The sequence below is a fragment of the Acomys russatus genome, chromosome 3 (genome assembly GCF_903995435.1).
Source record: "Acomys russatus chromosome 3, mAcoRus1.1, whole genome shotgun sequence".
Taxonomy (NCBI): domain Eukaryota; kingdom Metazoa; phylum Chordata; class Mammalia; order Rodentia; family Muridae; genus Acomys; species Acomys russatus.
Window position 1 is genome coordinate 84,683,734 of NC_067139.1, and position 25,165 is coordinate 84,708,898.

At 51.8% G+C, this 25,165-nt stretch overlaps 2 protein-coding genes across 2 annotated transcripts; both read right to left on the reverse strand.

Annotated features, from left to right (window-relative positions):
• Positions 1-975: 975 nt before the first annotated feature.
• Adcy4 (adenylate cyclase 4) lies at positions 976-15,528 on the reverse strand. Its single transcript, XM_051143149.1, has 25 exons — positions 15,336-15,528; positions 13,599-13,796; positions 13,339-13,500; positions 12,549-12,698; positions 11,635-11,783; positions 11,432-11,543; positions 10,649-10,776; positions 10,351-10,509; positions 9,996-10,128; positions 9,671-9,844; positions 7,951-7,985; positions 7,742-7,828; positions 7,503-7,572; positions 6,929-7,026; positions 6,069-6,153; positions 5,819-5,956; positions 4,869-4,979; positions 4,435-4,619; positions 4,174-4,258; positions 3,643-3,801; positions 2,362-2,508; positions 1,985-2,092; positions 1,726-1,840; positions 1,338-1,462; positions 976-1,255 (listed from the first exon to the last, which is right to left on the reverse strand). Exons 1-25 carry the CDS (start codon positions 15,492-15,494, stop codon positions 1,109-1,111), a joined length of 3,219 nt encoding a protein of 1,072 aa, XP_050999106.1. The 5' UTR covers positions 15,495-15,528; the 3' UTR covers positions 976-1,108.
• Positions 15,529-17,080: 1,552 nt separating this feature from the next.
• Positions 17,081-20,641, reverse strand: Ripk3 (receptor interacting serine/threonine kinase 3). Its single transcript, XM_051143371.1, has 10 exons — positions 20,437-20,641; positions 20,073-20,213; positions 19,668-19,977; positions 19,146-19,291; positions 18,979-19,025; positions 18,600-18,767; positions 18,422-18,489; positions 17,844-18,188; positions 17,659-17,719; positions 17,081-17,148 (listed from the first exon to the last, which is right to left on the reverse strand). The coding sequence occupies exons 1-10, from the start codon at positions 20,454-20,456 to the stop codon at positions 17,081-17,083; spliced, it is 1,374 nt and encodes a 457-aa protein (XP_050999328.1). The 5' UTR covers positions 20,457-20,641.
• Positions 20,642-25,165: the final 4,524 nt, after the last annotated feature.

The following is a 25,165-nucleotide window of genomic DNA, read 5'->3' on the forward strand; positions in this document are numbered from 1 at the left end:
TTATTGGAACCCTCTGGTGGCGTCCCTCTCAACAGCTCCTAAGTTCCCCGTGATTTACAATTTTGGAAGGGACACGCGGACAGATATAGCTCTACACTCCTAAGTCTGAACTAGTGATCTACAGATCCCACTTAGAAAAATACACTACTGACTCCTCAAGGAGATTATTAAAAGAACTGTCTGTGTGGGTTCATCACTCCAGAGTCATGAATCAGGGGATCTGAGAAAACCAGTTCTTTTTTGTTTGTTTGTTTTGTTTTTTGAGACAGGGTTTCTCTGTGTAGCCTTGGCTGTCCTGGACTCGCTTTGTAGACCAGGCTGGCCTCAAACTCACCTGCCTCTGCCTCCTGAGTGCTGGGATTAAAGGCATGCTCCACCACGCCGCGCTTGAAAAGCGGTTGTTTTGTTTTGTTTTTAAATAGTTATTTATTATTGTTATGTATACAGTGTTCTGCCGCATGTACACCTACATGCCAGAAGAAGGCACCAGAGCTCATTATAGATGGTTGTGAACCACCATGTGGTTGCTGGGAATTGAACTCAGGACCTCTGGAGGAGCAGTCAAGTGCTCTTAACCTCTGAGCCATCTCTCCAGCCCGAAAACCAGTTCTTAGGAAGTGTCTTTGCTGAAGTTCCTGATGCATGTCCCTGAATGTTTCACTCTAACTTCCTGCAGGTGGCCTTCAGCTTCTCAGCAGAGTCCTGGGAGGTGGCCTTCCTTCTCTCCATCTCCCAAGGAAGTCTCACTGGGGATTCGGTCATCTGATCCTATCTTCCAGAATTCTGGGTATCAGTACCCGCCATCTCTCAGAGGCCACCCCCAATAAAATAATACCCTCTAGAATAAGAGGCCTAGCAAGGCATCTGGGAAAAATAGGTGCCACTTCAGATCCCGGGGGCGGGGGATATATATATAGTTTTATTCAAGACAGGGTCTCTCTGCGTAGCCTCGGCAGTCCTGGACTCACTGTGTAGACCAGGCTGGCCTCGAACTCACAGCGATCGCCTGCCTCTGCCTCCCGAATGCTGGGCTTAAAGGCATGCACTATCACGCCCGGCGCCCAGAAAATATTTTATTGAGGATCTTAGAAGAGAGATGCTGAGGTATTTATGATGCTGAGGGAGATCCAGTTCGTGTCAGGTCTGTGTTCAGGAAGTAGGTACAGAGCTGCCCTTTGCCTTTGACCTTGATGACGCCCCGGCTGTAGCACGCGTAACCCAGGGATTGCAGGGCCCTCGCTGTCTCCTCAGTCACCTGCAAGTGGAGGAGGGGTGAAGGGGTGTAGGACAGCCTTATCCTTGTCCCCTCACCCACGCCTCCCACCTGGTTCTCTCACTTGGATCTTGCCCAGGACTCCTGTACTCTCCATGCGGCTGGCCACATTCACTGTGTTCCCCCAAATGTCATACTGTGGCTTCCTCGCCCCAATCACGCCTGCTACTACTGGTCCGTGGTTTAATCCTAATAAGAAACGTGGTAAGAAGGGGCCTTGATTGGGGGAGGGGGCTTTTAAGAAGGAGATTGGAGGGGGGAATGGAAAGGCCAGGTGGTTTTACAGGGGAGAGAGGGGTGAATCTGTCTTAGCTCTTGGACTAGCAGCCTTAAGCTTTAGCCTAGGGAGAAGAAGTCAGGAGAGGGGGCATGAGCTGGAAAGCAACTGTGGAAGGACTTGGGGAGGGGAGAGGAGGTACCACGACGTCGCCCCAGCAAAGGCGGTCCCTCACCCACACGCAGGCGGAAGTTGTTGAATGAGTGTTTGTTGATGACATCCAGCTTAGACCCCAGGGCCACTGCAAATTCCACCATGGTGCCCAGATGGCTGCAGCTTCGCTCAGCATCCTGGTAAATGGGTCCGCCCACCAGGATGGGCCAATGGCCGGGGTGGGGGTGGGGGTGGGGGGCGGGGACAGAGATGAGTGCAATTTATGAATAACCCCGTCAACGGAAGCCCGCGGGAGGGTCGAGAGGAAAGAGCTGCTGTACCTGTTGTGTGTCCTGGCCGGACGTGGCGTTGAGGCCCGTGGCCGCCATGTAGGTGCTGCCGATGGTTTTGATCTTCTCCACTCCACTGAACTTCGGCTTGGAGAGCAGCTGTGGAGAGAAGAGCCTGTGCTTCCCGTCTCTCTTGCTTTTGCCATCCCTTCTCCAAAAGCCTGCCTCAGGCCTTTGGAGGCTAAAGGACCAGGCTGTAGGGCTGGAGATGGTGGTGGGGGGGAGATGGTTGTCAATGAGCAATGTAGGGACACGGAGTGTCGGGGAGGCTGGGGGAGTAGGCTCGGCCTAATGGTTAGGAGAGCAAAGTGAGAGGAAGGCGTGGCGGGAGAGTCTAGAACCCAGGACATAGGGCTTTGGCGTTGTACCTCATCGAAATCAGCAATGATTTCATTGAGCAGCCGCAGGCACTCCAGCCCCTCGTGGTTGACGCTGGATTCCGAGTAGAATTCCTTAAAGTCCGGGACCGACGCGAAGAGGACACAAACACATTCGTATGACTGGTGATAGAGGTCCTACGGACGGGAGCAGGGGTGAGGCGCGCAGCTCCGGGGCCAGTGCCTTCATGCCTCACCCAAGGGAATAAGATCGAAGAGCGGTGCCGGAGCACAGCTGCTGCTCGGCTTAGGGTGTGACGAGGAGGTAGCAAAAACTCCCCGTCTGCTTCTTTGGGAGATTTTTACTATTTTATTTTATTTCTTAAACATTTATTTATTTGTTTATTACACATACAGTGTTCTGCCTGCGTGTCATGTCCGCACACCAGAAGAGGGTACCAGATCTAATTATAGATGGTTGCGAGCCACCATGTGGTCACTGGGAATTGATCTCTGGACCTCTGGAAGAGCAGCCAGTGCTCTTTCTTAACCTCTGAGCCATCTTTCCATCTTGGAATATTTATTTATTTATTTATTTATTTATTTATTTATTTTTCTGAGACAGGGTTTCTCTGTGTCACCCTGGCTGTCCTGGGCTCACTTTGTAGACCAGGCTGGCCTCGAACTCACAGCGATCCACCTTCCTCTGCCTCCCTGGGAGAATTTTTATTTTTTAATTATGAGCTCAGAGGACACCTTTCAGGAGTTATGTCTCTCCTTCCACCTTTATGTGTGTTCCAGGTTGCCAGGCCAAGTGAGCTGAGTTTTTATTTCAATTCATTAAAACTAAAATGTGAGTGGCTAGCGATGGATGGTGCAGCACTAGAGGCATGGATGAACTGTCCTTCAGACAGTCCCGTCACCATTTGGCCAGGCTTCTGAAAGGAGTGACATGGCCATGACTTGGAAAGATGCTTGCTTCCCTCTTCCCCCCTTTTTTCTTTTTCTTTGTTTTTTTTTTTTTTTTTTTTTTTTTTTTGTCTTTTGTTTTTTTTTTTTTCCTGCCACAGGCCACCTGCATGGTAGGTAAGCTCTACTACTGAGGTATTAGAGGCCAGAAGATGTTCTAAACAAAAACTTGAAGCCCAGATTTTTGTGGCTTCCAAGGACAAAGGGCAAGACGAAGCTCTGACAGAGCAGGGACTGGGGAGACTATCTGACCTGACCCACTTTTTAGGGACCCCAGTAAGGATGGGCTGAGACCCAAGAGTCTCATGCAAGCCCAGTCCCAGGGACATCTGGGGCTCTGGAGTTGGGGGGCTGGGAAGTCACCTCATTGCGCCGGTTCTGGCCGATGAACTGGGGGGCCACGTGTGCAGGAAGCACATTCTCCAGGAGGAGCCGGGTCAGGTTCTCCATCGTCTCAGTCTCCTCTTGCTCCTGCCTCAGCTTCTTCTTCCACAGGAAGTCCAGGCGGCAGTAGTACTCATTCTAGGGAGATGGGACAGAGGCCCCCACACCCCACACTCAGCGGTAAGGGTTAGGGTACAGCTGTCCTGGAGAGAGATGGCTTTTAGGGTCTGTTTCAAGTTAGGTCCCACAGAACCACCAGCAGACTTTTTCTTTTCGTAACCATGGCTTTTCTTAGATTTGGGGGTAGGAGAAAGGGAGTGATGGTAAGAACCTTAGGGATTTAGAGAGTGAAGAAGTAAGAAAAGGAGCTGGAACTGTCTCTTGGAAGTTTCCAGTGGACATATTACTTGGGCTCAGCCCTGGAGATGACAGACACGTTATCAATATGGGGCCCCAGCCTCAGCCACTCACAGGAGGGCCCTGGGGGGACTGAGATGAAGGAGGAGGTACCTGCCGAGCCAGGACAAGGAGCGTGAAGAAGAAGACGAAGAAGTAGATAGCTCCCATCAGTTTGGGTTCCTTCAGCACCCCTGGCCTGAGAGATCAGAGTCAACATTGTCCCTTGTCCTGTTCCTCCCTGACCGCCTCCTCCCTGCCCCCAGTGCCCAAAGAGCCCTCAGCACCCCTCCCGCTTTGCCTTGTGGGCAGTTCAGGTCTGTCACAGCTGCACTCCCGAGGGCTTGAGCACACGTGTCTGGTGACTGAATGTACCTGGAGTCCAAAGGGCTTTGATAAAGATGGGCAATGAGGCAGTCGGAGAGCCAGGCGTGGGAGTACAGAAACAGGGAACAAGACGCCACCAGCCACAGCAGAAGGAGAAGCAGCTTCAGTTCAAAACTCATGTGCAGAAAAAGGGAGCAGGAGAGAGATCCCAACACGCAGCAATGCATGGAGTACTGTGGGGCCGGCAGGGCGGGCGGTCAGCAGTGAGCATATCCCCTAGGTCTCACTGGGAGAATGCCCCGAGGGTCCCCTGTTCTCCCAGGGCATAGGGCTTACAGGGCAAATAGGCATGTCACTCACGGAAACAGACACTGGCTATGACCAATGTCTCTTGGATGGAGTGCTCTTTAGCTTATGAGTTGGGGGACTGATGAGGAAAGGGTGTGGGGAAGGAGACCCCGAGGCTTTACGGAACCACTCACTGGGATGCTGATGAGAGGCAGGGATCCTGGCAGCTCCCAGGAAGCATTGAGCGCCACGGAAGAGACATTGGAAGCTGAGACGAGGCAGGCTGATGACCCTGGTAAGAAGAGCTGCAGAGGGAGGGAAGCTGAAAGGCAGCAGACACCCTGGGCACAAGGGGAGGCTTCAGCTGGGCTGCACCTGAGCTAGGGGTGGGCAGAAGCCAGCCTCCTACAAAGGGGCAAGCTCTGCTGCTTCTGAGAGAGCGCCAGGCGGGTCCTTCCAGGCAGGAGGAATTGAGAGCAGTGTGCCATCAAACCACTGTCGGCTTTTGCCAACTACGTAGCCACTATAGGGCATCTTGCTTCCTTTTGTTTTTTATTTTGTAATTTGGCTGATTCCTATTAACTTCTAAGAACAATTATAAATCCTGTAAACTTAGCAAACAAGCTAAGGATGATGTAGGCCTACAGAGGCAGAAAAGATAGAAGGGACACACACACACACACACACAGACACACACACACACATACACACACGCACACACAGACACACATACACACACGCACACACACACAGACACACAGACACACATACACACACGCACACACTCACACACACACGCACACACACAGACACACACACACACACGCGCACACACAGACACACACGCACACACTCACACACACACGCACACACACAGACACACATACACACACGCACACACACACACGCACACACACAGACACACATACACACACACACAGACACACATACACACACATGCACACACACATACACACACGCACACACTCACACACACACACACTCCCAGACACACACACACACCCCTCTCCCAGCATCCTTTGGTTTTAGTTCAGCTGTCTCTCTAGATCCAGGGATTTCCTTTCAACCCCTGACAGGTCCGGTATGCCCTGACGGTGGCAGACAGAACCCTCTTTGTCCTCACCAGGCTGGCGATGGCCATGGTGAACACCAGGAGGATAGTGGCCGTGCCCAGAGCTACTCGCAATCCTGGCCGTGTGGCCACCAGGATAGACAGTGCAGGCAACCAGTGAAGCATTTTGGGTCCTTTCTGGACACATTTCTGTGGGAGGAAAACCCAGGTGTCATTGCTGCAGGGCTGGGGCCCCTCCTCCCTTCATGCCAGGTCAGTGTTGTCACACCCCCCCATCCCCCCCACCCCCCAGTCCTCATACCGTCAGGTGCTCTGAGAAGCAGACGAAGAGGAGGAGCAGGAAGAGGAGGAAGGTGACGCTGTAGGTGATGGCCAGAGCTGGGGCCCTAAGAGAAGACAAGAGGGAGGCTTGGAAGAGCCAGCAGGAGCTCTGGTGTGAGGAGCTGTGCCTGTCTGCTGGTTGGGAGACAGGGGTCAGGGGTCAGGGGTTAGTAGTCTCAGGTACCCACATTAATCTCTGGGCTAAAGCTCTTTAACACTCTTTTCTTTTCTTTTCTTTTTTGGTTTTGTTTTGCTTGTTTGTTTGTTTGTTTTGGTTTTTCAAGACAAGGTTTCTCTGTGTGGCCTTGGCTATCCTGGACTTGCTTTGTAGACCAGGATCTCACATAGATCCGCCTGCCTCTGCCTCCCAAGTACTGGAATTAACAGGTGTGTGCCACTATACCCAGCGGCTCTTTAACCCTTTTAGTGTTGAACCAAATTCTACTCTTCAAAGAGCAGCGGCCTAGGCTTGAAGGCCTATATTATAATGCAGTCACTTGTTGTGAGATGTGGGCTTCTTGATGAGAGCAGAGTATCCCTCATGAAGATGCTGCTACTGTCCAAAGATACAGGTGATTGAAAGTGGTCGGGATGTACAATGGGCTGAACCCAAGGCCTCATGAAATGGACACCAGGCTCTCTGCCACTCAGGCACAGCCCCAGCCCCAGGGTGTGCACTAAGATGAGAGCTGTGATTATTACCTATTCTCCGGAGGATGTGGCTGACTATCTGAAGCTCAGGGGAAGGTACCAAAGGAAGAAAGTGTGGGTCATGGGTCAGGAAGAGCAAAGGGTTCAACACAGAACAGCCAGCGCTGCTGTTGCCCGGTGCTATCTCACCTGTTTGTCACCAGCATTTGAATAGTGAAGTTGGACAGAAAAACCAGGAAGGTGCAGGCTGCGTAGTATTTGAAGGCGGGGAGTGCAGAAAGCCGGTACTGGAGGCAAAGGGTAGACAGAGGCAAGGTGTTGGTGTTGACCATGGCTGGGAAGGTATCAACTCCAGGCAAGTGGGGGTTCCCCAGCCTCACGCTCCACCCTCCAGTTCTTCAAGGAGATGTCCCTACTCTTTTTACTGCCTCACCAAATAACTCAGTCTACAGATGCCTTTTTTTTTTTTTTTTGGTCGTGTGACCTGGGTTGGCTTCAGACATGCTAGGTAGCCCAGGATGATCTTAAATTCCTGATCTTTCAGCTTTCACCTCCCAAGGGCTGGGGTTACCGGCCTGTACCACCACACCTGGCAGGACTTTCCTATGAGAGGCACAATCCCCCTCATCCTCGGGTTAAAAGCTATGCAGACCTGGGGAAGGTGGGGGGAGCAGGGCGGGGGTAGAAGTCCTAAACCTTCCCCCAGGGGCAAGGGCCATGGCTGGGGTGGGGGGATCTTTCGGAGCTCTTCTGTCCAGCCCACCTGTTTCTCCATGTCCTTCTCTCTGAAGTACAGGGTCAGGAGGTTGAAGTCCTTTGACTGTTTCCACTGTCTGGTGCGAGTGAGGCAGGAGGTGGGATGCGGCAGGCAGGATGGGACAGGGCAGAGGTGCTCAGGAGGACATCTCCTCACCTCCTTCCAGACCCCCACGGGAGCACCCACCCTTCTCCGCCACACACCCTCTGGCCCTCCATCCCTCCGCCCTCTGGTTGTCGTCATACTTCTGAGAGTTGAGTTGTTCGATGACCTGGAAGAACTTGGCATCCCCGGTGTCCAGTTCGTCATCTAGCCCGCGAGGGGTACGACTCCTGCACGGCGACAGCCAAGCCTGTTACCACAAAGGTCCTCAAAGGTGCCCGGACAAAGCAAAGCAGTCCTCCCAGGAGGATTCACCCAGGGTGCCCCACTGTCAAAGATGAGGTCTCCTCACCGGTCCAGGCTCCACTGGGGGCTGAAGGCCTTCTCCTGTTGGAAACACACATGGTGGGGGTACGGTGAATATTCCCTCTTCGTCCAGATAGACCACAAACCTGATCACGTTTTCTACATATGTCTTTGACCATGTGCATTTGACCTGGCTGCTGCTGCTTCTAATGACTCCCATGTCATCCCACTTACCCAGGGAGGGACATCCCAAACTTCATTTCCTCCTAACCCTATAGATTTCCAGGGTCTTTAAAGCCCTTGTTTCCCCTTGGAGAACATCCCTTAACTGGGAAACCCTTTCTCTTCTCTAGCTTTGGGAGGCTGTTACTTCTGTGTCTCCTTGAAGACTGCGGATCCTAAAAGCAGGGACTTTCCCATCATCCTTGAATGCTGAAAAAAAAAAAAAATCACTGGCTTGAACGGAAGACTCTACAGAAAATGTTGGCCCCTCTCCGACCTTTTGTGAGGTCAGCCATGCTGAGCTGGGAGCTGAGGAAGGTAGATAACCAAGTATGGAGAAGAAAGGAAGGGAACCCAGTTTGGTCGTAATCATCCTCTTCTTCACCAAGGGGAGCAGACAATATAAGCAAAGATATAAAAGTGGCCAAGTATATTGGGATTGAAGAGATGGCTCAGTGGTTAAGAGCAATGCCTGCTCTTCCAAAGGACCTGGGTTCAATTCCCAGCACCCACATGGCAGCTCACAACTGTCTGTAACTCTAAGATCTGACACCCTCACACCAACGCACATAAATTAAAAATTAAATGAAATATTAAAAAAAGTGGCCAAGTATAAAAGAGCAATCACCGAGGGCAGAAGTGACAACACTCTGTGCGCCCCAGACCAGTGACTTCTACTTGTCACCTCATTTTCCGCTCATGTCTAAGTGACAGCAAGCAGAGGCAAAAGCTTGCCCACAACTTAACTTTGAGGAGAATTAAAGAGAATAGAAACTTGTAGTAAATGGCCTTGACAGAGTGGAGAGGGAGCGCGGAACCAGAAGGAAGTGGGGGGGAGGGGGGAGGGAGAGGGAGCACGGAACCAGAAGGAAGTGGGGGGGGGAGGGAGAGGGAGCACAGAACCAGAAGGAAGTGGGGGGGAGGGAGAGGGAGCACGGAACCAGAAGGAAGTGGCGGGGGGGGGGGGGGAGAGGAAGCACGGAACCAGAAGGAAGTGGCGGGGGGGGGGCGGGGAGAGGGAGCACGGAACCAGAAGGAAGTGGCTTGGGGAGGGAGAGGAGAGGGGGGGAGAGGGAGCACGGAACCAGAAGGAAGTGGCGGGTGGGCGGGAGAGAGGGAGGATGGAACCAGAAGGAAGTGGCTTGGGGAGGGAGAGGAGAGGGGGGGAGAGGGAGCACGGAACCAGAAGGAAGTGGCGGCGGGGGGGGGGGGGGAGGAGAGGGAGCACAGAACCAGAAGGAAGTGGCGGGTGGGCGGGAGAGAGGGAGCATGGAACCAGAAGGAAATGGCGGGGGGGAGGTGGGAGGGGAGGGGTGCAGACGGGGAGGGTGAAATACACTGGGCACATGGTGTCTTACTTTCTCTCTGAGGTGAGCTGGAAGAGAGGGCAAGAAAAAACCTGAACCACTGACTGGGGCAATCAGGAAGTTCAGGATTCTCCCACATTCCCGAGTGATTCACTGGGGAGTCTGGGAGTGGGGGCCTGAGGACGGCGGAAGCTGTTTTCCCACAAGCACGTGGGTATCTAACGTAGGCATACACACCGGGAGTGGAGTGGAGGTGGATACAGGACTGTCAATGTGGCTTAGATGGGCGAAAGGCTTGGCTGCACCCCAAGACTCCAGATAACGAGTCATCAGCAGTGATGGCCGCATCGTGTGCCCCTCCAGAGAAGACAGTAACCCTTTCGCAGTGCCCTTCTCATCTTCCTCCTCAGCCTGGGACATGTGAAGTCTGAGAGTGAAAATGAGACATTTCCCCACTCTCCCATCCCCTCAGAGGCTTGTCCCGCCCACACCACAGCATAGCAGCTCAGCTTCTGGCATAGGAGAAAAGACTCGTCTTGATGACTAGATAGTTTGCTTTTACCCGAGGATCGACGACCAGGTATGTAGGTTCTCCTAGCTCCCGAAGGTATGGGTCCCGGTGTTCCATGTCTGCCCTCTCCACAGCATAAGCCCCTGCCAGCAGGGCCAAGGTAGCCCCTGTGATGTGCACTCGTCTGGAAGGAGGGAGCAGCGTGAGTCAGAAGGGAAGCCTCTAATTTTTTTCAAAGACCATTCCCAGAGCTGTGTCTTCAAGAGAGGCCCCATGTCACAGGGAGTGCCTCCTGACATCCCAGAATTTCCCTGTACTTGTGTCTCAAGGGACCGTGAACAGGGTAGCAACATATGGGAGATTCAACTGACCTTTTGCTGCAGCTGCCCCAGGCTCTGAGTCTTACCCTGGCACACCGCCAGCTTCCATGTGGTTGGCCAGTGTGACATCATGGGACCAGACATCATACTGCCACTTCTGTAGCCCGATGACTCCACACAGCACACTGCCTGAGTGCACCCCTACACGCATGTTGATGTCCACACCGGTGGCTACCCGAATTTTCCTGAGGGGAGTGTGGGGGCATGCTTAGTCCTGCCACAATCCTCTTTTCATGGAGGAGGACTCTACCACACTGCCTCCCACATTCCTCCCAACAGCCATTGGCCTGAATGCCTCCTCATGGCTCACACACCCGGACTGACCTGATGGCCCGGCACATGTCCAGTCCCATGCGCACGCAATTGATGGCGTGGTCAGGCAGTGAGAGCGGCAGCCCGGAGACACAATAGTAACAGTCCCCCAGGATCTTGATCCGCATGCATTCATGTTCCTGGGAGTATGTGTGTGGGTGTGTAGAGGAACCTGGTTAGAGGCCAGAGGGGTAGGAGGGAGTTGGGAAAGGTGGGGGAGCAACTGTGGGGTTCCTGAAGAACTTCTGCGGTTTGGAATGCCTAGACCGGATCTCTGGCTGCCCTTGATATGGGGGAATGACTGAGGTCTCTCGGGCACCGTCCCTATCAGAAGGAATAAGCAAGGGCTGGAGTGAGTGTCTGTGGGTCTCCTAAGTTTTGGTATACGTAGGGTACACTCATATCAGCACGTGATAATAGTATCTGGATCGAGGGGCATAGAAGCAGACCTCAAGCTAAGATGGATCCATCCTGTCTGATTAGGTGCTAAGCTGAGTTATAGAAGACAGAGATTTCTCCTGGAAAGGCCTCCCAAGGTCAGAGTGCCTGGAAATCTCTGCACATATGTGGAGACGTTACCCTTGGGATGTCAGATGTGGAGTGGGCCCTCGGGGATGGTGACAGTTTCCTGAGTGGGGGTATTTGTGAGTGGTTGCGACTTCTACTGCAGAGTCTGGGAGCTTGGCCTGGCTCCCATGTGTGACTTCTCAGAAGGTGGGTGCTTTCCTTGCATGAGGCTCCCCAGCATGAGGTGTTTGAGGGTTCTTGGGGAGGGGGTAGGCAAACCCCTCTGACCTTGGCGATCTGGTCGAACTTGCCAAAGAGCTCGTTGAGCATAAGTACCAGTTCCTTCGGGGAACATTCGCTGGCCAGGCGCGTGAAGCCCACGATGTCAGCATACAGCACACTGTAACGGGCGGGGCAGGAGGGCTGTGTCAACGGGGGCGGGCCAGGGCCGCATCCTGGGGTCCCTCCCCTCCAGCTGTCTTTTCTCAGACCTGACTCCTTGGTGCCTCTTGACATACAGGCTGTGAAAGTTGTTTGTGTTCTCTGGCCGTGAGCCCTGTCCAGCCTGCAGCCGTGTCATGATCTCTGCTTTCATCTCTCGGGCCAGGTAGGCAGGAAGGATGGACAAAAGGAGGTGCTCCTGGGAAACATCCCTATGAATGACACCCCTACACCCTCCTGTGCCCTATGACCAAGAACCTCAGCCCTTCAAATGACTTAGGCTACCAGGTATTATTACATGCTACCCACCAGTATGTACCCCAACACTTCCTGACCGTCCAATGCCCCATTCTGTCCTGGCCACTATTAGGGACTAAATTCAGTATTAGCCTCTAAATTTGAAATCTTCCTTTAATATAATAACTTTAATTATTATTGTCATCGCCACCATCATCATCATCATCATCGAGACAGTATCTACTATGTAGCCCTGGCTGGCCTGAATGAACTTCGCTAGCTAAACCAGGGTGGCCTCGAACTCACAGAGATACATCTGCCTTTGCCTCCCAAGAGCTGAGATTAAAGGCATGCACCTCTATACCTGGCTAAAATCTAACCGTATCACAATCACATGATGTGTGTGTATGTGGGCACATGTGGCACAGTGTGTGGGTAGAGGGCAGAGGACAGCGTTGTGGGGTCTGTTGGCTGCATCTACCTAGGATCTGGGAATTGGAGTGGACATCTTCAGGTTTGTGCAGCAAGGACCTTACCCTCAGCTGTCTCCCTGGCTTTCAATTTGCACCTAGCAACAACCTTCTGAGGGTGGCAGACAGTCACATTTCATATAAAAGAGGAAATCCTTGAGAAAGGCAAATGTTTGCCCAAACCCATCCAGTATGAAAGCATTAAAAGGCTGTTCTCTCTGAACTGCTGTCCTCTGCCTGCCTTAGGACCTACTGACCTGGTGCTTTTTTTCAGTGTCCAACCTCCGGCGTGAGTGCAGAGAGCTGAGAGCCTCCCGGAAGGTGGCGCGAAGCGCTCGCTCCATCAGGGCCTTGTGGTACGCTCCGACCACATTCCCACACAGGAACAGCACAGCATTTGCTGCCAACTGTGGGTATAGGCCAGGCTCAGAGAGTACACCACCTCAGTGGCTTGCGAGAGTCCAGCTGTGTAGTTGGAGTTGGTTCCACGAACAGGGTGAGGAGAGCCTGGCTCTACAGTTAAGGGCCCAAGTGTTTCTGAACAATTGGTACCACACCGTGACATCCATAAGGGAGAGCTGGTCCTTCTCCATGCTCTCTGCTGTAGACTCTCAGCTACAGGGCCAACCTGGCCACTTAGGACGGGGTGTATATTTGCGTCTAGCGTGTATGTTTCCTCTGCCTAGAATTCTGTTCCACCACACTCATTTCCTGAGCCCATTCCACCCTCAGGAAACCAATCGAGGTTGTTTCACTTTTTTCCATGAAGGTTCTACTTTTTATTTGTGTGCCTGTGAGAGGCTTGTGACCGAATTTCCCCATGACTAGAGAGCCCTCTTCTGGTAAAGTCAGGCATGGTGCACCCATAGACCAGCTCCAAGGGGTCGCCATAGGGGCTTTAAGTGTGCTTGGATCCTGCACTCAGCGTGGAGCCCTTCCTTAGAGTCCCAGCTCAGCAAATGCTCAGAGAACTTTTATCAAGCAGCTCTGGCCATACTACCTGAACTACTTGCGGTTTTCTTTGTTTTGTTTTGTTTTGTTTTTTACCTGTGGTAGCAGAGCCCTCTGCGAGTCAGGCTGCCACCCAAGGTACAGTCCAAGGACCAACAGGTGTGAGAGTGAAGAGGTGAGGCCTGCAACTGCAGCATCCCGCATGCCCAAGGGCAGCATGGCATACACCGTGAAGATGATGAAGAGGAAAAACGACACCTGGAGAAGAAGAGCGTGAGAAGCTGGAGGCCTGGGTCGCGCTGCACAGGGGCTCAGCTTGAGCTCCACAGTCCCCACCTGGCTATGGCTCTCCTCACCTGGTCCCAGGCGCTCACCACACCCCCTGTAAACAGGAATCCGTAGCCTAGAGCCAGCAGCGCAGCCCATGTGAGGCCAGAAAGAGGTCGTGTCCATCGCTGCAGCTGCTGCTCCCGGGAAGCTAGCCCCAACAGCAGGGAGAAGCCACCCAACGCGCACAGCACGGTTGTCAGGAAGCTTGGATCTGAGATCAGCTCCTGTGGAGAAAGGATGGATGAGGCAACACTGGGAGTTCATACGTTCTTTCAAGGTGAGAAGGAACACGTTGTTAGGTGCCCTTCAAGCCAGCTCCGGGGAGATGGCACAGTGCAAAAGGGTGCTTACCACCAAACCTGATTTAATTGCCAGAATCTACGTGGTGAAAGGCAAGAACCCACTCCTTTGAGTTGTCTTTACACACACACACACACACACACACACACACACACACACACACACACACACACCTAGCTAGATGAATGAAAAGAAAAAGAAAAAACAAAACAAAACAAAAACAGGGCCACTGATGCTTGCTTTTCACATTAGGTTGAACCATAAGAAATTGCTGAAACCCTACTGTTTTTATCCACAAAGATCAGCAGTTTTACATGGTTCGACCTAATAGGTCTCAAAAGTTTCAATGGGACCGGGAGGGGGTAGGTGGTGGTGGTGGTGGTGGGGGGGGGCGGGCAGCTACGCATAAGACCTGGTTACTCTTGGTTATTTGCAAGAGTATTTGTGAGCAAATAGCCTGTGCCCTTTCTGCATTTCAGGGTTTTGGTTTTGGTTTCTTTCTTTCTTTTTTTACTTTTAGTTTTAGTTTTGAGTCAGGGTCTCGTGCAGTTTGGGCTAGCCTCCTCCTCACTGAGGCATAGGAACTCCTGGTCCTCCTGTGCCCCTCTCCCAAGCACTGGGCTTCCAGGCTTGCCTGGCTGTCTGCACAGTTCTTATCTCTTAAGGGGGAACAGTAGCATCTGCTTGGCATTTGGAGTGAATGGTTGCCCAAATGGCTAATTTGCTTGTGAGACTCCTCCCCCCTGAAGCCATGGCGCTAACCTTGACACATGTGTACTGGGCAGCCTAAGTTTCTGCAACTCTTTGCCACCTGGGTCTGAGTCGCTGTCTTTAGTTTAGCATCCTCACCCACCACCATCTCTTCCAGTTGTCCCGCGTTTTTCAGGACTTGGGGCTTGGCTCAATCATTTTTCCCACCTTGCCTCCAAGGAGTGAAAGGAAAACCCGGAGTAGAATATTTCCAGATAAGGAATTGAAGACACCCACTCCCCTTCCTACCCAAAATAAAAATGAAAAAACAAACAAACAAACAAAACGATGGTGGAGGATAGCAACTGAGCCACAGCAGGATGAAACTGTCTTTTGGGAGTATGTGGACACAGCTAACAGCCCCACATTCCCAAATCTGGAGAGAAAAAGTCAGGAAATGAATTTCCCTAGGGACCTGAGTCCAGTTTCCTCTCTGGAAAAATGGAAAATCCGGTGTTGGATTTACTCTAGAACCGGTAGAACATTGTGAGAAGCATCCGGGACTCACTCACCTTCTAGCATAGACCCAGGGACCAAGCTTAGAGGGTGGAGAGCTTGGTCACATGTGCCCAGAGTCACAACAATTCAAGACGAGGTTCCATGCTTCTTTTCCGGTTCCCAGCCAAGACATTATTAACTAAAAGATCCCGCACATCTCTGTCCTTCAAATGTCCCCTGCCTAAAGCAGGCTCCCCGCACCTAGCCCATCTCACCCTGCCGCTGGCCCAGGCGACGGCGGGCAGTGCCAAGAGCGCGCAAAGCACGATGACGAGCAGCAGCACCAGCAGTGGATACTGTTGACTCAAGCTGTAGTAGGTCTCGTAGAAGAGATCTTCGCTGGGAGGAGGCCGGGGACTGAAGAGACGGGCCATGATCTCCCCCGCCCCAGCCCGGAGCCCTTGCCCTGGGGACAGTCAGGGAGCTGAGTTAATACCGCTGCCCCGTGCCACTGGGCTTTTCTCCCTCTCCCGGAACCACTCTCACCCAAGCCCTTAAGCTTTCAACAGCAATAGGGGTGCTGCCAGGTGCTCTCTCCGAGGGCTCCTAGCTGGCTGTGAGAGAGCGTCACTACCCTTCCCACACGCCAGACCGTGCCCCCAGAATTTCCCTCTACCCATCAACTCACTGCTTTGTGTTAAGCTCCTGAAGTTCTCAGCAAAGCTAGGCCCCAGAAGGGAGCCTGGGTGGCCTGGCCGCCATTCACCTTAGCCGCTTTGCTAGTAACTCAGGGCCTGCTGGGCGACTGGCACTTCCCTCTTGGCGCCAAGGCCCCCTCCCACTTCCCCCACTATACAGTCCTGCCCCTTCCCGTGCGGAGCTGACTCCCCTGGCTGCCTCCCATGCTCAGACTGTGCTCTCTAACCATCATCTTCCCTCTCGCTTTAATGAAGAGCATATGGGCAGTGGGAGAAACGCGAGGTGTTGGGGAGGATCAAAAGGGGTGTGTCTGCTGGGAGTTCAAGGCTAGCCTGGTCTACAAAGTGAGTCCAGGGTAGCCAAGGCTACACAGAGAAACCCTGTCTCAAAAAACAATAAATAAATAAAAAATAAGAAGGAGGCGGGGTGTGTCAAGATAAGGGCACAACGTTTCAAAGTGGGGAGCCAAAGAAAGGTTGGGAGTGAAGCCTAGAGAATGCTGGGAGGTTCACGATCCTGGTACCAGTTGAGGGCAGGAGTGGCCTTTCCCTTCTACTCTTGGTCCCTCTGGTGTGGCCAAGTGTCCAAATTCTAGCCATCAATTCTTGGTTACAGAGAATCAAAACTGCTGCCATGCCTGGAAAGCAAGCTGCAGGACCTCTGGGCTGCAGGAGTACAAACTGACGCTCTAGAGAGCCTGGGGCACCTTGGAAATCATACACAACCTCTTTCAACAGGACCCCAACTCCCAGTGCTCAAAATTGAGGAGAAACGGGGAGTGAGAGTGGGGTGACTTCTATCGAGTCAGTTCAGGCTTAGGGTGGTGTCAGTCCTGAGCGCTGAAGGAAATGCTCCGCCCTGAGACTGGAGCGCCAGAGAGCCCTCTGATGTCTTCCTGCCACCAGCTGGACCCTGACCTTTTGTGCCAGGAGGTTGCCTACATCTGATCCCCAGAGGCCCCCTTTCCTGTAGCTCCTTCTCCCCTGGGCAGCCAGCGCCTGGCTGTTGTTCATTGCTGCTGCCCTGGATTGACACCTCAGACTCACTCATCGGTAACATACTGTATTTATTGACTTTTGGGAGAAAGGTCAAAAGTCAGGTTGGGTGTAGACCTGATTATCCTCGAAGAGTGTCGTGGGCCACAGGAAGTGGCAATCACCGGTTTAGTCGTTCCCGGCTGCTTAGAAAGTGCTTTTATTCCCGCTGTAATTATACTGGCTGGCTAAATGGTGAATTCGGGTTTCAGGCTCTTGCAGGTATCCTCTGAAATCTACTTGTGGAAGGACTACCAGCCTCTGCCCCTGGAGAACGGTGTTGGTTGCTACGACATGACGTTGTGCTCTCCAATTTGCACCTTGGAACAGTTGTTGAGGATAATAGAAGGTGTCCCTTTAAGAGAAAAGGAGGCGGTAGTGGGAGGGTTCCGTGGTTAGGAAGAGGAGGTTAATGAGCACTCTGGGGAGAGGGGCAGCGGCCCCTTGTGTCCACCCTGGGGGGTGCAAATGCAGGATCACAGCCCGCTAGCAACTGTGTCGCTTTAGGAGCTGTGCCTCTGAGAGAAACTCAAGAGCGGCACCTGCTCTTTGGGTGTCTTTGGTGAGAGACTCTCGGGACTGCCTTAGCAATAAAGGAACTGGTGGGGACTCAGAGACCTGGTGCTGAGGAAAGCCAGCAGATCCCGTGGCAAAAACAGGTTTGGTTGGGTGACCTCTCAGTGGGCTCCTCTCCTAGTGGGCGTCACGTTTCTTGTGTATTAAAGGAGACATATTGGGTTAGGTGGTCTCTAGTCATTTCTTCCACTTCCAATGTAACTTGAGCCTATATTACATGTAGGTGTGGAGGGAGAAGGTGATGGGCAGGTTGAGCAGGGGAGAGCAATATCAGATGGAGCATAGGTACCTGCTGTTGGATTTGGCCCTGGGACCCCAGAGGACCAATGAGTACCACGTCTTTCATTTCCCTGCAAACAGCACAGAGTTCTCAGGCTTTCTATTCAGGGTTGGGGGTTCGGGGGGGGCTAGTCCCATCAATGCCCTCCGTTTCCCTTGGTAAGGGGGCATACCCTGGTCTTGCCAGCGTCTCACCTCATTCCTTTGGGGGCCAGGACCTGAAGTCTCAGTAAAGACTGGACTAGGTGTTGGGTCTCTGAGAGGTAAAGTGTGTGGAATTTGGGGAGTTCCAGCCACTGTGTCAGAAGGCGGCGCTGCTGCTGCTGTGGTACGCCCAGTCAGCTCTTCCTGTGGTCTCTTCTCAGTAAAGCTTGCACGGTTTTCAGGAACTGGTCTGGAGGGCTCCTTCAAATACAGTTGGTCCAGCATTGTAGGAAGTGTGCTTTCCCCTGGGCAATCCATTTCTGTACCTCTTTGGCTCGGCGCCGGGGCAGACGACGTTCTGTCGCTGCCTCTGGGCTGAGATAGATAGCGCTTTACCTGCGCAGACAGGAGGACGTTGTGTCAAGGAGCTGGGGCAGCCAGAGTGAGCCCCGGTGAGGTGAATATTTTCTTGGACTCTAATCTGTTACCTGGAGGCTTGCTTGGGTGGGAATGACGGGCAAGGATCAAAGAATGGGTTGCCAGTGCAGACAAATTGGATGGTCAGGGGAGCCGTATACGCCACCACCCCCCAATAGCTCATGGATGCAGAGGCAGTGTTCGAAACTCACCTCAGAGACTGCAGCATCTACCTTGTCCTGTACCTGGATGTAAGCATCGCTGGTTTTCGGCCTGCAATCTGAAAGGTAACAGAGTGAGTTGTAGATGAGCAGAACTTTCCTTGGGAAAAGCTCCCTGCTGAAGACCCAAGCTTATTATTCTGAGTTGCCAGAGAAATGGCCAACCCACCCTGGAAGGATGGCCTCTTTTTGGGGTCAGAACTCCAGCAATGCACCATTAAATCCTTCAGTCCTTCCAAGCCAGGAGTCTCAGGGCTGTCCAGAGGCAGCTCTGTCAGCGGAGGTCGGTTATCCCTTTCACACACTGCTGCACAAACTAGTGAGGTCTTGCCTTCCACTGGTGTTGGGGAGAGTGACAACAATGGGAGTTCCGCAAATGAGGAGACACCCATCCTGTCATGGACAGAAGCAGGGAGTGGCACCCAAGGAGGAGGTGAGGTGGGGAGAGGGCAGTCAGAGGATGTGAGGGTGAAGGGGGAGGGCTCAGGGTTTTAGGTGCTTTCGGGCACCTGGGGTGAGAATCTCAGAGTCCATCTAGAATGTCTTACACTCAGCTTCTTTTCCAGCCAGCATTGCCCACATGAGGATCCCAAAGCTGCACAGACACAAACGGAGGAGGCTTAGCTGGCCACTGGCTTTCCCATATCACATCCTTTAGAAGGGCCCGAATAAGCATAGACATTTGGGGGGGCGGTGTTTGGGGTGGATAGCTTACCTGTAGACATCACTGGCTTGAGAAGCGGTCTGATTCACATTAGCCAACAGCTCTGGGGCCAAGTAAGCTAGGGTGCCCCCTGAGTCCCTGGAGCCTGACCCTGACTGTGACCCTCCCTGAAATGTGGACAGGCCAAAATCTGCTAGCTGTAAAGGAACGGAAGAGAAAGGTATTAGATGAAGGGAGCCAGAGTCTCCAGAATGTTCCCCCCTCTCTCCTCCAGAAGATGCAGCCACAGCTCTTGGAAGGTGGGATGGAGGACCAGAGGAAAGGTGGAGTCAATGAAACATTAGGCAGGAGAGCTAAGCTGCTGATGGGCAGGCCTGAGATAAGTCAGCAGGGGTCCATTGTTGAACAGACCTGTGGAAGTGACCCAGGTGGGTACAGAGGGCCTCTGTCACCTGGTATGACTAGAGATAAAACTATTTGGGTCTTGACACCTGAGTAATTGTGTACTCAGAGGGACGGGCCAAGGGTACTCAACACGGTCCTAAGCGTGCATTAGGGTCTAGATTAGCTAACCTTGGCGTGGAACGCTTGGTCTAGTAGGACATTAGAAGGCTTGAGGTCCCTGTGCAGGAGCACAGGGTCCAAGCTGTGCAGGTAACACATCCCCAGCACCACTTCGTGTAGCAGGCGACAGAAGAGAGGCCAGGGCCGAGGGCACGTGGGCTTCAGTAGCCCCGCGAGGGAACCGTTCTCCATGAACCCCGTCACAAGTGCCGGCCCAGACACGTAGTCCCACTCGAGATTCTCGGTGACCCCCAGCAGGAGCAGCACATGCTGGTTCCGCAGATTCGCCATAGCCTTCACCTCCCTGGAGATCGCCTTCCTACAGGCCGAAAGGGAGGCACAATTGGGGTGAGCCCTGGAAGACCCCACCCTTGCCCCATTCAGGCTCCTTGAGCACACCCTGGGGTCACTCACGAGTTCACGATCTTGACGGCTACATCATGGCCCCACTTTCTGTGTTCTGCACGGAACACAGTACCGAACCCGCCTTTGCCTACAAACTTCGGGTTCTTCAATTCTTCTAGGCGCACGAGAGAGGCCGGAGCACCAGTGGGCCTGAAGAGAAGGTTCTCATCCAGTAGGGGGCCCACCTCCAAGTCAGCGCATCCTCTTTCTCCCAAGCTCCTCCACTGCGCCGCGTGGGCAGCGTGTCCAGCCTTCCCCTGCGGCCCGCCTAGCTTCCCAGCTCTGTCCCCCTGCCTCAGCAAAGGCGTCCTCTGCGTTTGTCCCGGGGCATCCTGTGTGAGTGTGCCCAAGACACAGCTGACTCCTAACTCACCACAACTTGACAGAAGACATCGGGAGCTAGCGGCTTCCTGGGGTTACGGTGAGCACAGACGGAGCTGGAAGGCCGACGTCTAAGACTGGGGGATTTTGGGCTAAGACGAAGACTGGATCCGCAAAGGCAACAATCAAGTGGTCACAAGGCACTGAGGTCTAGGCGCCCGAAATTCCGCTTCCCAGCTCGCTCCCTGAATGAGTGACTGAACAACTTCCTTTTTAGAGGCCGGAGGGCGCTTCTGAGGTCCCGCCCCCTGGGGTAGGGCAGAAAAAAACTTGGGGCTGTCATTTCCTGCGTACCTGCCAGGAATGTCTTCGACCTTAGGAGTTAACTGGTCCTTGGGCGTGCCACAAAAGGAGTCCTCACCACCCAGGAACACACAATTGACTCCCCACAGCAGCCTGGTCTCTCTTGGACCGCTTGTGTTGGCAGGTCCACTGTTTGCCAAGCACACTGGGACAAAGGGAGGATGGGGATCAGGAGGATTTTATGATACTAGGCTCAGCTCTCCTAAGTCCACAACTAAGGCTTCTACTAATAAGGCTAGCCATGAGCCAGGGACGCATCCCGGCTTCTTTAATCTTACATCAACCTTAATTTACCTTTCTATAGATGAGGAGACCCCCGACACTTACAGTTTAAGTACCTTAGCCAAGTAAGTATGAAAATAGCTTACTTATTTATTTATTAAGAAAAGAAAAAATTTGAGGTAGGGTCTCTCTGTGTAACCCTGGTTTGGTCTGGAACTTGCTATATAATCCAGGCTGGCTTCAAACACATAGAGTTTGTGCTGGGATTAAAGGTGCGTGCCACCACGCTTGGCTTATTTATTTTAAAATTCATTTGTGCAAGTCCATGTGTGTGTGGGTGGAGGGCATGTCGTGGTGTGTGTGTGTGTGTGTATGTCGCAGGTGTTGGACCTTACCTTCCATCTTGTATGAGATGGGGGTCTCTGTTGTTTTCTGCTGTGTGCACAAGGCAGGCTGGCTAGCCTGTGAATGTCCCAGCATTCTCCTGCCTCTGTCTCCCATCTTACTGTAGGAACACTGGGTGGCAAACATGGGCTGATGTCCCCAGTTTCACTTGAGTTGTGGGCACTTGAGTTCCGGTCCTCATGCTGGCATGATGACAGCTTTACTCCTCCCCCCACTTCACCCCCCCCCAAACACAACTCAAACTAGCTTATTTCTGCAGTGCCCCCTGGCTACATCAGTCTACCTGTGGTGCAGGTGGATGGAGAAGGGGTGAGACGTGCAGCAGTGCACTAAAGGGCCTAGCTCTGAATCCCTGCTCAGGCCATAATACCTGCTATTGCTAAGACAGACCTTTGGCATTGGTAGGGACTTGTCTCTCTGGGTAGCTGGAAGGCCAAGATCTGTCCCTTGTCTCTCTGGGTAGCTGGAAGGCCAAGATCTGTCCCGGGGCATTGCTAGGTGTGCGGGCCTGAAGTAGACCTATTGTCACTGCGGTCCCATCCTTCCCCTTGTCAGGTACCTCCTAATGCAAATACTCTAATTCGTGTTCCTGACAAGCAAATACTCTTTTTGTTTTGTTTTGTTTGGGGGTTGCTCTATGTAGCCTTGGTTGTCCTGGACTCGCTTTGTAGACCAGGCTAGCCTCAAACTTACAGAGATCTCGCTGCCTTTGCCTCCCCTAGTATATATTCTTGATGAAGGCTTTTCAAGACTCCACAGTGGGCATGGTGTTGCACACCTTTAATCCCAGCACTTGGGAGGCAGGGGCAGGCGGATCTCTGTGAGTTCAAGGCCAGCCTGGTCTACAGAGCAACAAGTTCCAGGACAGCCAGAGCTATACAGAGAAACCCTGTCTTAAAAAAAGAAAAGAAAAAAGAGGAATCATATGCCACCTATCCTTGTACGGCTGGGTTACTTCATTCAGACACAGTATCTTCAAGGTTCTTTATGTTATGGGATGCTTCTGAGTTTTATTACAGTCAAATATCCTAGCATGCTGAACAGCCCATTCTGTAACTGCACATCCGCTCTAGCCCTTTAGGTGGCTTTCTCCTTTTGAACACCGTGAATGATGGCGCTGTGAACATTACTGTACAATACCTACACGAACCCCTGCTTCTGGTTCTTTCAGGAGTGGAAGTGCTCATAGCAGGTGCCGTGTGCAGTGGAAGTGCTCATAGCAGGTGCCGTGTGCAGTGGAAGTGCTCATAGCAGGTGCCGTGTGCAGTGGAAGTGCTCATAGCAGGTGCCGTGTGCAGTGGAAGTGCTCATAGCAGGTGCCGTGTGCAGTGAGAGAGCCACCCCTCTCCATGGTTTAGGTTGAACACACTGGAAAACTTTCTCTCCCTGCTGCGTCTCAGAATTCCTGAAAATTAGTTCTCCCCTCCTGGTGTGATTCCTGGTTTACGTATGTTAAACCTCCTTGCTCCTTACACTAAACTTTTTTAAGCCTTGCCTGTCCTTGCCACGTTAAAAGGAGGCTCATTTTCAGAGCAGCTATTTGGTCAACTGTGTCTCCATTTAACACAGCTCTGTGCTTTTAGTGGTTACACAAATTTTTGGCTGATGTTCCTCCCTGCCCCCAATCTATCTTGGAATTTTAAAAAATATTTTCTTGTTATATAAAAAAATTAAAATATGCTCTATTAGTGGGTGGTAAGAACAGCAAGAACGCGGCTGTACTTAAGTGACTGAACTGTATGTTGTAAATGCTTAAATGATACACTTTATGCTACACATATTTTATAAGTAAAAAGGATCTGATAAAGATAAAATTTCATGGGGCCAAGGAGATGGCTCAGAGGTTAAGAGAACTGGTTGTTCTCCCAAAGGTCCTGAGTTCAATTCCCAGCAATATATGGTAGCTCATAACCATCTATAATGAGATCTGGTGGCCTCTTTTGGCCTGCAGGTGTACATGCAGGCAGAATACTCTACAAATAACAAATACATACATTTAAAAAAAGATACAATTTCATGTAACATAAAAGAGATCCTGGGGCTAGGGAGTACAGCTCAGCTGGTAGAGTGCTTGCCTCTCACGCGAGAAGCCCTGAGTTGATCCCCAGCACGTGTGTCAACCAGGAGCGGTGGTATACACCTGGAATCTCATAGTCCCAGCGCTCTGGAGGTGGTGGTCAGAGGAGCTGAAATTTGAAGTTACTGTTAGCTACGTAGTAAGTAGCCAACCTGGGCTACATGAGACTTTGCCTAAAAAAGGTGGGGATATATATGAAGATATAGTCATGAATATTTAACTATTTGCATTAATAAGCATTTAGCTGTGTGTAGACATTAAATTTTACCGGGGGAATAAAAGAAACAGATAAAACTGGGAATGGTAACATGTGCCTATGATTGCAACACTTTGCAGGTCCAGGCAGAAAGATGAGGAATTCCAGGTCATCTTCTGATAACCCCCAAATTCAAGGCCAGCTTGAGTGAGGGCCTGTCTCAAACAACAGAAAAGAAAAGAAGCAATAAAAGAAAAGAAGAAGCGGGCATAGACCTGTTTAGAAAAAAAGCATCGGAATGCGAGATAGATATATTGGCCCAGCACTAGTGTGGTTGAGGCAGGAGGATGGTGGATTTGAAGACTAGCCGGGCTATGTAGTAAGATTCTGTCTCAAACAAGCCAAACTGAATGATCAAGTAGAAATACGATCAAAGGAGTTGCTCCTGCATAGGGGGGTTTATGGGTGGACTATTTTTGTTTTTTTGTATTTTATGTTGTCGGTTTTTTGTTTTGTTTGTTTTGCTTTTCTTTTTTTTAAAGATTTATTTAGAAGTGGCTACCGGATCCCCAGGAATTGGCGTTCCAGGCTCTTGTGGGCCACCCGACTTGGTTGTTGGGAACTAAACGTGGATTCTCTGTGCTCTTAACTACCGAGTCATCTCCCAGCCCTCTGTACCCTTATTTTAAAGCTTTGTTTTCTAACTTTTCTGAGATGAACCCATAGAGTGTGCACAGTGAAGCCGAACTGCAGCTGTGCAGAGACAAAGCGGCTTCCCTCTCTTCTGTGCTACTCTAATCCAGAAACTCTTGGCTGTTCAGCCTAACTGAAATTACTAGGCCCTGAGTTTGCCTATCGTTAAGATTCCGATAGAAGACAAAACATTGGGTGTGCGCATGCGCGTTTCCAGTCCAAGAGGATATTGTGAGCCAACAAGGAAGTCCACAGGGCAAACTTACTTTCTGTTTTCCTTTCTGCCCAGGCACCATTACATCATTAGCATCAGCAGTGACAAGTGCTGGCCTTTTTCACAGCTGATAGTTGATAAGGCACCATCACAGCAATCGCCACAGATGTGAGGTTGGAAATACTGCAGATGAAGAAATGAGAACCCCTCTAACCATTTGTCTTTGGGCCTGGGTGCAAACAGTGTAAGGGGCATTTTCTATGGCGGCACTGCAGGTCCACTGTCACTGTCTTGACTTCTGGAAGACTTACCCTCTCGTGGAAGGAGGAAATACCCTTATGGAAAAACAAAACATCAAGCAAGCAAACAAAGAAACTACCACCAACAAAAATCTGTCGCTTGGACCGGGCATGGTGCTAGACGCCTTTAATCCCAGCACTCTGGAGGCAGAGGCAGGTGGATCGCTGTGAGTTCGAGGCCAGCCTGGTGTACAAAATGAGTCCAGGACAGCCAAAGTTAACACAGAGAAACCCTGTCTCAAAAAACAAAACAAAACAAAACATAACAACAGCACAAACAAACAAAAATCTGTCGTTTTGGGGAACTGGTCT

Coding starts and splice junctions, on each gene's coding strand:
- Adcy4 (XM_051143149.1), bottom strand. CDS start 15,494: ATGGCCCGTCTCTTCAGTCCCCGGCCTCCTCCCAGCGAAGATCTCTTC. Junction 13,797..15,335: donor TCGCCTGGGCCAGCGGCAGG/GTGAGATGGGCT, acceptor CTTTCTCCACAG/GAGCTGATCTCAGATCCAAG. Junction 7,573..7,741: donor GAACAACTCAACTCTCAGAA/GTATGACGACAA, acceptor CACTCGCACCAG/ACAGTGGAAACAGTCAAAGG.
- Ripk3 (XM_051143371.1), bottom strand. CDS start 20,456: ATGTCTTCTGTCAAGTTGTG. Junction 20,214..20,436: donor ATGTCTTCTGTCAAGTTGTG/GTGAGTTAGGAG, acceptor CCTTCTCTTCAG/GCCCACTGGTGCTCCGGCCT. Junction 19,026..19,145: donor CAAGCCAGTGATGTCTACAG/GTAAGCTATCCA, acceptor GTGTCTGTGCAG/CTTTGGGATCCTCATGTGGG.